The sequence below is a fragment of the Musca domestica genome, unplaced genomic scaffold (genome assembly GCF_030504385.1).
Source record: "Musca domestica strain aabys unplaced genomic scaffold, Musca_domestica.polishedcontigs.V.1.1 282, whole genome shotgun sequence".
NCBI classification, from domain to species: Eukaryota; Metazoa; Arthropoda; class Insecta; order Diptera; family Muscidae; genus Musca; species Musca domestica.
The window spans coordinates 506,519-518,856 of NW_026712294.1; the positions used below are offsets into that span (position 1 = coordinate 506,519).

Consider the following 12,338-nt stretch of genomic DNA (forward strand, 5'->3'; position numbering starts at 1 on the left):
ACGTCACAATCGACAAAACATCAAAAACATTAAATGTTATATAACAGATATAGAAAAACTCAATATCATGGGAATCGATTGGATTCAATCATTCAATCTATGGCAGAAACCAATAACCTCATGGTGTCATAAAATAACCTTTGTTGATGAAATAGCAGAATCGAAAACGAATTATCAAACAGTTTTTGATAACAGTACCCCAGGTCTGTGCAAAACAAAAGTCAACAATCACGAAAAACCCCCAGATGACTTAATAGTGGCTTCAATATCATTCGAAGAAGACATACGTAACGAGGTAAATGAAACTATCTCAGTTCTCCGAGTATCATTTAAAATAATCGTCGATGCAACAACAAAAGACACGGATTTACAAATGGTCCTCAAATACATTCAAACAGAATTTTACAATTATTCAATTTTTCAACCGCAATGAAAATCTTTCGATGGTTGCATTCTTTTCAATAATCGTATAGTAATTCCTAAATCATATCAGAGACAAATCTTACAACAACTTCACAAAGGACACTTATCAACAGAACGCAGCAAAGCCATCGCCAGAAGTTATGTTTATTTGCCAAACATCGACAAACAAATTGAAGACTTTGTTCGGAAATGCAAAAATTGTCAACATGCGGCAAAAAGTCCAGTGAAAACAAATCTTTGCCCATGGCCATTAACTTCACACCCTCTTGAAAGGATACATATAGACTATGCTGGTCCAGAAAATGGTAAATATTATCTTCTTATCATCGACTCGTATTCAAAATACCCTGTTATCTACGAGACAACAACGACAACCACATATGCAACATTAAAAATGTTAAACGGATACTGTGCACTCTTCGGAAATCCTGAACAATTAGTCTCGGACAACGGAACACAGTTCTGTTCAGAACAATTTGAGAAGTGGTGCAGCAAAAAAGGCATTAAACACACAAGGACTGTTCGTTTTCATCCAAGTTCAAATGGACAAGCCGAGCGTTTCGTTGATACACTTAAACGGGCATTAAAAAAACTCGAAGGGGAAGAAACGCCTACGGAATCTCTCCAAACCTTCCTAGAAGTCTACAGATCCACACCAAATCCCAACGCACCAGAAGGTAAGTCTCCAGCAGAATCCTTCATCGGAAGAAAAATGAGAACTGTCTTCGACGTTCTAAGGAAACAACAATCGCCTGAGTATAACGTCAATCACAAAATGGAACAGCAGTACAATACCAAACACGGTACCAAAAACAGAGAGTTTAGCAATGGAGAATTGGTCTATGCAAGAAACTTCAAAGGAAACAAAAGTTACTGGACAACAGGCGAAATAGTCGAGCGTAAAGGAAAAGTCATTTATAACACTCTAATCGAGGTTGGGGACAGAAAAATTCTATACTATACCAAATACTATACCAAAACTTGAACCTATACATCAGCAAACGAAAATAAACTATTGAAAACGTTTACGATAGTTTCGTTCTGTATTTCTTTGAAGTACGAAACGAAATAAAACCGATATTAAGATAACGGGACTCGTTTCTTATTTTGTACTGATTTGTAGATGATTGGAAACAAAAACATAACTGAAATATACTCTTAATGTACCAGTCATCATTTCGCACTGCAAACGTTTATCGGCGATTCTTTCGTAAACGATGCAGCTCGGCAACTCGCAGCCGAAGTACATTAAGGCAATCATATTGTTTGTGTACTTCTGACATTGAAATGTTTGTGGTTTGTTTAATTTGGAGTGCAAAATGATTGAAAAAAATTTAATAGTATGTGTCTTCGTAAGATGGGTGCGTTAATCGTTTCGTTTGTTTTTGTCCGCTGCTATACATACAATTTTTCGCCACCGGGGCTAGAACCCATTATGACCAACAAAATTTTGCAAAAATCATAAAAATACCGAACGTGGACCTATACATACAATATTTTGTCACATGAGCTAGAAATCAGTATGACCTACAAATACCACTTTTTAGACAAATCCGTGAAAAAAGTTGGCAAAAATCATCAAAATACCGAATATCGCGAGGGTACCGTTATATGGTGGGCTATAGCAAAACGTTGACCTATACATATAATGTATCGTCACACGAGCTAGAATAGAAACCATTATGACCTACAAATACCAATTTTTAGAAAAATATGTGAAAGAAAATTGGCAAAAATTATCAAAATACCGAATATCGCGAGGTACCGTTATATGGGGGCTATACCAAAACGTTGACCTATGTTTCGTCACACGAGCTAGAAACCATTATGACCCACAAACACTATGGGGACTATACCAAAACGTGGACCGATATATCTTATTTTCAATGCCAACCATCTTAGACACAATGCAAATTTTGACGCTCTACGTCAATTAATGTGGGCTGTATCGTGATTTCAACAGACACACTGACAGACAGACGGACATCATTAAATCGAATTAGGTCAACGGGAATATTTAGGGATGTTACAAACGGAATGACAAAGTTAATATACCCTCCTTTCCAAAGTGAAGGGTATAATAAAAATGGTGAGACTTAATCCCATTATTGTTGTTTTTATAAAAACTGTTGGGGCAACCCACATTAACAGTATGGCATCTCATGTTGCAACATCCTATACGGCAACGCTCATATAATAGGACGCCGTGCTACCGCCATTTCAGCTTGCGCAGTCTTGTTCTGTCTGTCACTCGAGTCTGACTCACTACATTGTAACTTCTTCATTCCTTTTAAATTAGTAGCTGTGAACGCTCATCATCCAATAAATCTTTACACCTTTAGTATTAACAAACATTGGCTTTTATTTCAAACCATAAAAGCACAACAAAAGTGGCGACGAGGATAGTGGAAATTGATCAATAATTGCACACACAACAATCCGCAAAAATGTCTCAAGACATAATTCTACAATTGTTAACAGAGCAACAAAAAGCAATGTCGCAACAAACGCAACTGCTAAAGCATATGGCTGATCTTCTTCAAGCACAAGGAGCACCAAATTCACCACAAACATCAAATTCATCCAAAGCAGCACCAATGGAATCACTAGCACAGTCAATGACAGCATTCGTGTACGAGCCAGAGAGCGGTCTGATATTTCAAGCGTGGTACAACAGGTTTGTGCATGTTTTCGAAAAAGAAGCAAGCTCACTCGAAGAACATGACAAAGTGGCCTTGTTATGGAGAAAAATGTCGAACCAAGTACATGAAAGGTTTGCCAACTACGTATTACCAGCAAAACCTGAAGATATGACTCTAAAGGATACAGTAGAGAAACTCAAGAAACTCTTTGGTAAAACAAAAACACAAGTCTCACAAAGATACAAATGCCTTCAGCTAGCAAAAGGCGACAGCGAAGATTTCAGAGAGTACGCAAGCAGAGTAAACCTACAATGCGAACTATTCAAAATGAAAGAACTGAAAATCGACCAATTCAAACGTCTCATTTTCGTCAAGGACTCAAGTCAGCAAAAGACCACGACATAAGACTTCGCTTACTAAAGGTACTGGATGATGAAAACACTACAATGAACCTAGATCAACTAGTAGACGAAACACAACGAATTCTAGATCTCAATCGGACAACATTCTCATTGAACATCAATCAAAAATCTTCTGTTCACTCAACAAGCACGCAAAAGACTTTAAGAAGCACAAAACACCCAATTCACCCTGTTGGTATTGCGGAGACCTTCACTACGTCAAATTTTGTCCTTTCCAGAAACATAAATACACAACATGCAATCAAGTGGGTCATAAAAATAACTTTTGCAACATCGCTAAGACTGGTAAGAATTTCAAATCATCATCTGAAAACAACCAGAACGAATTCAAGAAATACAGCAATTCAAGGAAATCATTCAAAACTAAGACAGTTTTCAAAACACAACATTAATTTCCGCGACTTAAGGAAATACACAACTGTCCTATTTAACAACAATCCTGTAAAACTTCAAATTGATACTGCGTCAGACATATCAATTGTATCTATCAACACATGGAAAGCTATAGGTAAGCCTGAAGCCTACGAAACTTTTGACAACGCTAGCGACGCAAACTCAATCAAGTTCCTAGGAGAATTTCAATGTGACGTCACAATCGACAAAACATCAAAAACATTAAAATGTTATATAACAGATATAGAAAAACTCAATATCATGGGAATCGATTGGATTCAATCATTCAATCTATGGCAGAAACCAATAACCTCATGGTGTCATAAAATAACCTTTGTTGATGAAATAGCAGAATCGAAAACGAATTATCAAACAGTTTTTGATAACAGTACCCCAGGTCTGTGCAAAACAAAAGTCAACAATCACGAAAAACCCCCAGATGACTTAATAGTGGCTTCAATATCATTCGAAGAAGACATACGTAACGAGGTAAATGAAACTATCTCAGTTCTCCGAGTATCATTTAAAATAATCGTCGATGCAACAACAAAAGACACGGATTTACAAATGGTCCTCAAATACATTCATACAGAATTTTACAATTATTCAATTTTTCAACCGCAAGGAAAATCTTTCGATGGTTGCATTCTTTTCAATAATCGTATAGTAATTCCTAAATCATATCAGAGACAAATCTTACAACAACTTCACAAAGGACACTTATCAACAGAACGCAGCAAAGCCATCGCCAGAAGTTATGTTTATTTGCCAAACATCGACAAACAAATTGAAGACTTTGTTCGGAAATGCAAAAATTGTCAACATGCGGCAAAAAGTCCAGTGAAAACAAATCTTTGCCCATGGCCATTAACTTCACACCCTCTTGAAAGGATACATATAGACTATGCTGGTCCAGAAAATGGTAAATATTATCTTCTTATCATCGACTCGTATTCAAAATACCCTGTTATCTACGAGACAACAACGACAACCACATATGCAACATTAAAAATGTTAAACGGATACTGTGCACTCTTCGGAAATCCTGAACAATTAGTCTCGGACAACGGAACACAGTTCTGTTCAGAACAATTTGAGAAGTGGTGCAGCAAAAAGGCATTAAACACACAAGGACTGTTCGTTTTCATCCAAGTTCAAATGGACAAGCCGAGCGTTTCGTTGATACACTTAAACGGGCATTAAAAAAACTCGAAGGGGAAGAAACGCCTACGGAATCTCTCCAAACCTTCCTAGAAGTCTACAGATCCACACCAAATCCCAACGCACCAGAAGGTAAGTCTCCAGCAGAATCCTTCATCGGAAGAAAAATGAGAACTGTCTTCGACGTTCTAAGGAAACAACAATCGCCTGAGTATAACGTCAATCACAAAATGGAACAGCAGTACAATACCAAACACGGTACCAAAAACAGAGAGTTTAGCAACGGAGAATTGGTCTATGCAAGAAACTTCAAAGGAAACAAAAGTTACTGGACAACAGGCGAAATAGTCGAGCGTAAAGGAAAAGTCATTTATAACACTCTAATCGAGGTTGGGGACAGAAAAATTCTAGTACGAGCTCATACTGATCAACTTCGACATAGAGAATCGGTAGAGTCAAGCAGTCAAGATCGACAAAAACTACCATTGGACGTACTACTTGAAGAATTCGAAATCGCTTTGCCTAAACATCAAGAACATTTTGCAACTCAAACAGGTTCACCAAACTGGACACCTCAAAGAATAACAAGTCGCAGACAACCAGTCAAACCTATTTCAAGATCACCTTCTCATCTTAAGGAGGGAGATGTTGGGGCAACCCACATTAACAGTATGGCATCTCATGTTGCAACATCCTATACGGCAACGCTCATATAATAGGACGCCGTGCTACCGCCATTTCAGCTTGTGCAGTCTTGTTCTGTCTGTCACTCGAGTCTGACTCACTACATTGTAACTTCTTCATTACTTTTAAATTAGTAGCTGTGAACGCTCATCATCCAATAAATCTTTACACCTTTAGTATTAACAAACATTGGCTTTTATTTCAAACCATAAAAGCACAACAAAAACAACGTTTGTTGTTTATAGTGGAGAATGATGGTAATTTTACCAGGGAGTAAGGCAAGGAATACCTAAATTTCGGAAAGAGCCACCAATCCTCATCAGTTCTTTGTATGGGATATTCTCCCCAGGAGTTATTTTAAAAGTAACTCCTATTACAAAAAATCTTTTTTTACCCAAATGACGAGATTGTGAGCTCAATAGAAGAGGAACCAAACAATTACCTAAATCTAAAATTCTATTGGAAAAACTTCTAAATCTTACAATCGCACTTATAAAGATTTTCATTTCTCTCCACTTGTTATGCTTTCGTTTTACATGAACGTTACAAAAAAAAATAACAATAATGTTTTGTTTTTATAAAAACAATAATAATAGGATTAAGCCTGACCATTTTCCAACAATAAAATACCAACAGTTCTGATCGGTGCGATGTAATGGATGCAGAGAATGAGTTCGGTGCACATCATAAATTGTTCTGGATTAAGTCGGTTGCGAGACTACAACGAATGAGGGTATATTGCGTCGTGCTGCAGCAACGAAGTTCCCAGCGAGTCCACATGCCCGTCGTCCTCATCTGAGTCTTCGTCGGAGTACGAAACTCCACCGTGGGTGAATGTAACTTAAAGTACTTTACGGGAACGCTTTACCAAATATGATGGGCCATACTAATTTATAAAAGGCTTATATCACATTACATAACATAAACTAATTAAATTTCTTAAACTACATATCTTAAGTTTTTGTAAAGGCTTTGTGAGTGTATTTGCTATCATGTTGGACAATGTTCAAATATAACAGCTTCCGATTGACATTAGTCTCGTAGAAAATAATATTTCACGTCGATATGTTTATTTCTTGGATTTACTTTCAGATCTTGCATTAATTTCAGTCAGTTTTAATTATCTTCAAAAATCGCAGGCGTAGTCATACTTAATTTGAATTCCTTCATAAGTTGAATGGACCACAAAAGTTCTTGAGATGCTTCAGCAAGAGCGACATACTCAGGCTCCGTTCAAGAAAACGTAACATTTGGTTGCTTTCTGCATCGCGAAGCTTAATAAAATATTCGATTTACGACCGTTGATGTCTCCGGCCCAATCGGCATCCGTATTACACACACTTTTTATATTTTTAGTGCCCTTTAAGTATCGTAGAACCCTATAATTCTATATAGTGCACATCCGTAGGACTACTTACATTCCTGGATAGCCAAGAAAATATCAGGACCAGTATTATTTGAAATATACAGCAATGATCCAATAGCTTTTCAATATACGTTATTATTTTCAAATAAAACTCAAAACATAAGTTATTGAATCTGCATCACCTTTAACTACATACAAACAGGGCTGTTTTTTTCTTTGTTGAAACGAAGATTCCAATAACGTGCCGACTTAGTTGGTCCATATGGGCTACGTATTAATTTACATACTAGATGTTCATTTCCAGGTAAAATAAATCCTTCAGGTTAATCTACATAAATCTCGGCACTCAACCCACCATATAAAAATTCCGTCTTGATATGTATATGATATATTCATGATGACCTGCAGTAATCAATAAGCTCCTAATTGGTGATTGTTTCACGAATAGTACTAAGATCTCGCCATACTTCTGTGAAAACCTCCTTGCAACAAACCTCGTTTTATAATTTTTCTCACCATCAGCTGCCTCTTTAACCTTAAAGATCCACTTACTGACAACTGTTTTCATGTCTGTTGGTAGTTTCACCAAATGTCATGTTTTATTTTATTCAGCGCTTTCATTTCCGATTTCATGGCTTTGAACACTGCTCTTTATCTGGTCTAGACACAGCCTCCAGATTATACTTTCCGCAACATCATCTAATATTTTACGTTTTTGTTTACTTACGTGCACATACGCCGCACATGCATACATCTGGATATGACTCAAATTGGGAGAGATTCAAAAGGTTTAACGTCTACAGATGCTGACAGCATGCGGTTCTGAATATAATTGGCGCTATTCACAGCCTCTGCACAATATTTCAATAAAAAATGTAAGTCAAATAACGTACATCTGCCCATTTCTACCAGGCTTCCGGTTTTCCGTCACTTTATGCATTATATCTTTTCTTTTGAAATATTTTTTCATTTTCTTATTACAAACTCTCCACCTTGATCAGTTCGTAGAACCTGCAAACATTTGATTCTCACACATTTCAACTAATTCCTTTATTTTCTCAAATGCTTGATCCTTCGATGATAAAAAATAAAAAGTGCAATGCCGGCTAAAATCGTCGGTCAGTGCCATAAATATTTATTTCCCGAGTGTGTTACATTTTGCATAGGGGCACATAAATTGCAATGCACTAAATCCAATAATATACTCTGCGATTTTGTTTCTGACTTCTTTGTAAACACTTGTCTTGTTTGCTTTGCCGATACAGAATTGCATTTGTTGGACTTAATTCCTTCTACTTTATTTTAGTTCACTACAGTTTTAATTATTTGCAAATTTCTATGACCATGCCGTCTATGCCACGTATGCAAATACTACTATTAGAAACTGCTACTAGAAACTTTCATGACAATCCCTTTATGCTCCAACACATACAATTTCATTTCAGTGTTGCCTTCGTATACACACGATCATTCTGAGTTATCGAGCAACCACCGGACTTGAATATCACATCAAAACCTTGACTAGTTAAATTGCAAACTGACAACAAACATCTATCTAATTTAGGAACCAACGAAATGTTCCTTATTGTTATGGTTCTGCCTTAAATCAATTTCATCGGACATATATATAACGTTTCTAATATTCTTGTTGATTTTTATAAAATATTCATCTTGCGGCTCACATGACATGTTGCGGCAGAATCAACATACTATTTACGTTATTAATACTATTCATTGACCTTGGGGGCTTTAGTATAATGGTATAGAATGAATAAATAAATATTTCCAATCACCGTTCAGTCTGATATCATATATGTCAAAACAAAAATGCTCATCACTATTACTAGCAACATAAACTCTGTCGTCGTTCTGTCTCAAACTTGGACAATTTCTCTTCACCACCGCACTTTCGCTTTATTCCTGCAACAATTTCTCCTTCACTAAAACCTGTGTAAGACCTGCTTCTGGTCTCATTTTTAATGATGATATTAAATTAGTATATTCCTGATCCTGAACAGTTTCGCCCAAGTCTCGTAAACGATCCTCAATCGATAAATATTCACTTATGTGATCTTCTATTGCACGACATCAAGTAAACATCATCGATGACATTTGCGGATTAGACTAACTTTGTTGGTTATACTCGCCTTGTCGTGATGTTTTTTCAAAGCGTCCCAGAATTCTTTAAAGTCTTAAGTTGCTTGATTATTACCTTCTGTGACCCTTCCACAGCCAAACCAATAGCAGCTCTCGCTTTACCATCACGCAACATCCCTCTCAAGCAGCAATAGCTCCATATAGATAATTGCTCTTTCCCAGGTTTGGAAATTGTGCGTAGTTCATCGCCATCGATCTATAATTTTCTTTACTTTTCACCATAAGCTATTTAAAATTGGCCCGTAACCTCTCAAGCAGCAGCTGTTCCACATTAAACTTCCATATATAATTGTTGTTTCCCAGTTTTGGAAATAGTGCGTAGTTCTTCTCTATCGATGTAGAATTTCTTTACTTTGCACCATAATCGATTTAAAATTGCGCGTATCTGTGCCCGTAACCTGTTTGTTGTGATGGACTATACTAATTCATACGAGGCTTATATCACATTACTTTTGTATCCCCCATATAACGGTACCTCCCTTTATTCGGTATTTTGATGATTTTAGATACATTATCCACCGGATTTAATTTATATTTCGTGTTTGAAGTTTTCCTAATGGGTTATACAATCTATGACAGAAAATTGTCTATGCAGGTCCAGATCTTCGTATAGCCTCTAAGTATCGGTATCACCCTATATTCGGTATATTTCAGATTTCAACAGAATTTTTAAGGTATTCTATTTTCATTTTTATTTTTTAATTGTTGGAATTAATACCTATAAAAACTAATTTGTGCGACAAAATTAGTATAAAATCATAGATAATGTATTTCTTACAAGCATACTTGTTAGTGATTTAGAACAGTTTGTTTATGCATATTAGTGTAATTGGAATTATTCTTGTTTCAATTGTTCAAGTTAGAATTGTCTTCTTCTTTTTAACCTCTCTAATTGTTGTTATTATAAATTTTTGTAATTCCTTTTTCCTACATTCTGCCTTGTTACAAAACAGAGTTGCCATATACTTATTTATTAATCTATTTCTGTTCTTCTTAAAAGTTGCTCTTTTAATTCCCGCTACAGGAAATTTTGTCATCTGAGTACATAATTTCTCCACTTTTAACATCAAATTATATCCACTCTTAACATTAAATTATATTTTCTGTTTGAAATGTGTATTTTTCGTACGAAAATTGTAAGAATCCTACTAAATCTGTTGGAACAATTGAGTGCTGGCTTTGCTTCAACCGGTCACATGCTCATTGTGCAGAAATTGAGGTAAATGTTGCTGATGCCCTCAATTTAGATTTTAATGCATTAAGGTGGTGTTGTATTAAATGCCGTAATATTATCGTAGAGTTTTATAACTTTTCGAAAAAAATATCTTAATTCCTTCTACTTTATTTTAGTTTATAACAGTTTTAATTATTTGCAAATTTCTATGACCATGTCGTCTATGCCACGTATGCAAAGACGACTATTAGAAACTGCTACTAGAAACTTTCATGACAATCCCTTTATGCTCCAACACATACAAATTTCATTTCAGTGTTGCCTTCGTATACACACGATCATTCTGAGTTATCGAGCAACCACCGGACTTGAATATCACATCAAAACCTTGACTAGTTAAATTGCAAACTGACAACAAACATCTATCTAATTTAGGAACCAACGAAACGTTCCTTATTGTTATGGCTCTGTCTTAACTCAATTTCATCGGACATATATATAACGTTTCTAATATTCTTGTTGATTTTTACAAAATATTCATTTTGCGGCTCATATAACATGTTCCGGCAGAATCAACATACTATTTACGTTATTAATACTATTCATTGGCCTTGGAGGCTTTAGTATTATGGTATGAAATGAATAAATAAATAAATATTTTAATCACCGTTCAGTCTGATATCATATATGTCAAAACAAAAATGCTCATCACCATTACTAGCAACATAAACTCTGTCATCGTTCTGTCTCAAACTTGTACAATTCCTCTTTATCACTGCACTTTCGCTTTTATCCCTGCAACAATTTCTCCTTCACTAAATCCAGTGTAAGACCTGCTTCTGGTCTCATTTTTAATGATGATATTAAATTAGTATATTCCTGATCCTGAACAGTTTCGCCCAAGTCTCGCAAACGATCCTCAATCGATAAATATTCACTTATGTGATCTTCTATTGCACGACTTCAAGTAAACATCATCGATGACATTTGCGGATTAGACTAACTTTGTTGGTTATACTCGCCTTGTCGTGATGTTTTTTCAAAGCGTCCCAGAATTCTTTGAAGTCTTATGTTGCTTGATTATTACCTTCTGTGACCCTTCCACAGCCAAACCAATAGCAGCTCTCGCTTTACCATCACGCAACATCCCTCTCAAGCAGCAATAGCTCCATATAGATAATTGCTCTTTCCCAGGTGTGGAAATTGTGCGTAGTTCATCGCCATCGATGTGTAATTCTCTTTACTTTTCACCATAAGTGATTTAAAATTGGCCCGTAACCTCTCAAGCAGCAGCTGTTCCACATTAAACTTCTATATATTATTGCTGTTTCCAGTTTTGGAAATAGTGCGTAGTTCATCTCTATCGATGTAGAATTTTCATTACTTTTCACTATAATCGATTTAAAATTGCGCGTATCTGGGCCCGTAACCTGTTTGTTGTGATGGACTATACTAATTCATACGAGGCTTACATCACATTATTTTTGTATCCTCCATATAACGGTACCTCCCTTTATTCGGTATTTTGATGATTTTAGATACATTATCCACCGGATTTAATTTAAATTTCGTATTTGAAGTTTTCCTAATGGGTTATACAATCTATGAAGAAAATTGTCTATGCAGGTCCAGATCTTCGTATAGACCCTAAGTATCGGTATCACCATATATTCGGTATATTTTAGATTTTAACAGAATTTTTAAGGGATTCTATTTTCATTTTTATTTTTTAATTGTGGGGCATACTTGTTAGTGATTTAGAGTAGTGTGTTTTATGCATATTAGTGTAATTGGAATTATTCTTGTTTCAATTGTTCAAGTTAGAATTGTCTTCATCTTTTTCTAACCTCTCTAATTGTTGTTATAATAAATTTTTGTTATTCCTTTTTCCTACATTCTGTCTTGTCATAAAGGAG

The 12,338-nt window shown here is 35.8% G+C and overlaps 1 protein-coding gene across 1 annotated transcript; it reads left to right on the plus strand.

The window, feature by feature from the left end:
* Positions 1-2,870: 2,870 nt before the first annotated feature.
* Positions 2,871-3,470, plus strand: LOC131803293 (uncharacterized protein K02A2.6-like). Its single transcript, XM_059124373.1, has one exon. It carries the CDS (start codon positions 2,871-2,873, stop codon positions 3,468-3,470), a length of 600 nt encoding a protein of 199 aa, XP_058980356.1.
* The last annotated feature ends 8,868 nt before the right edge of the window (positions 3,471-12,338 follow it).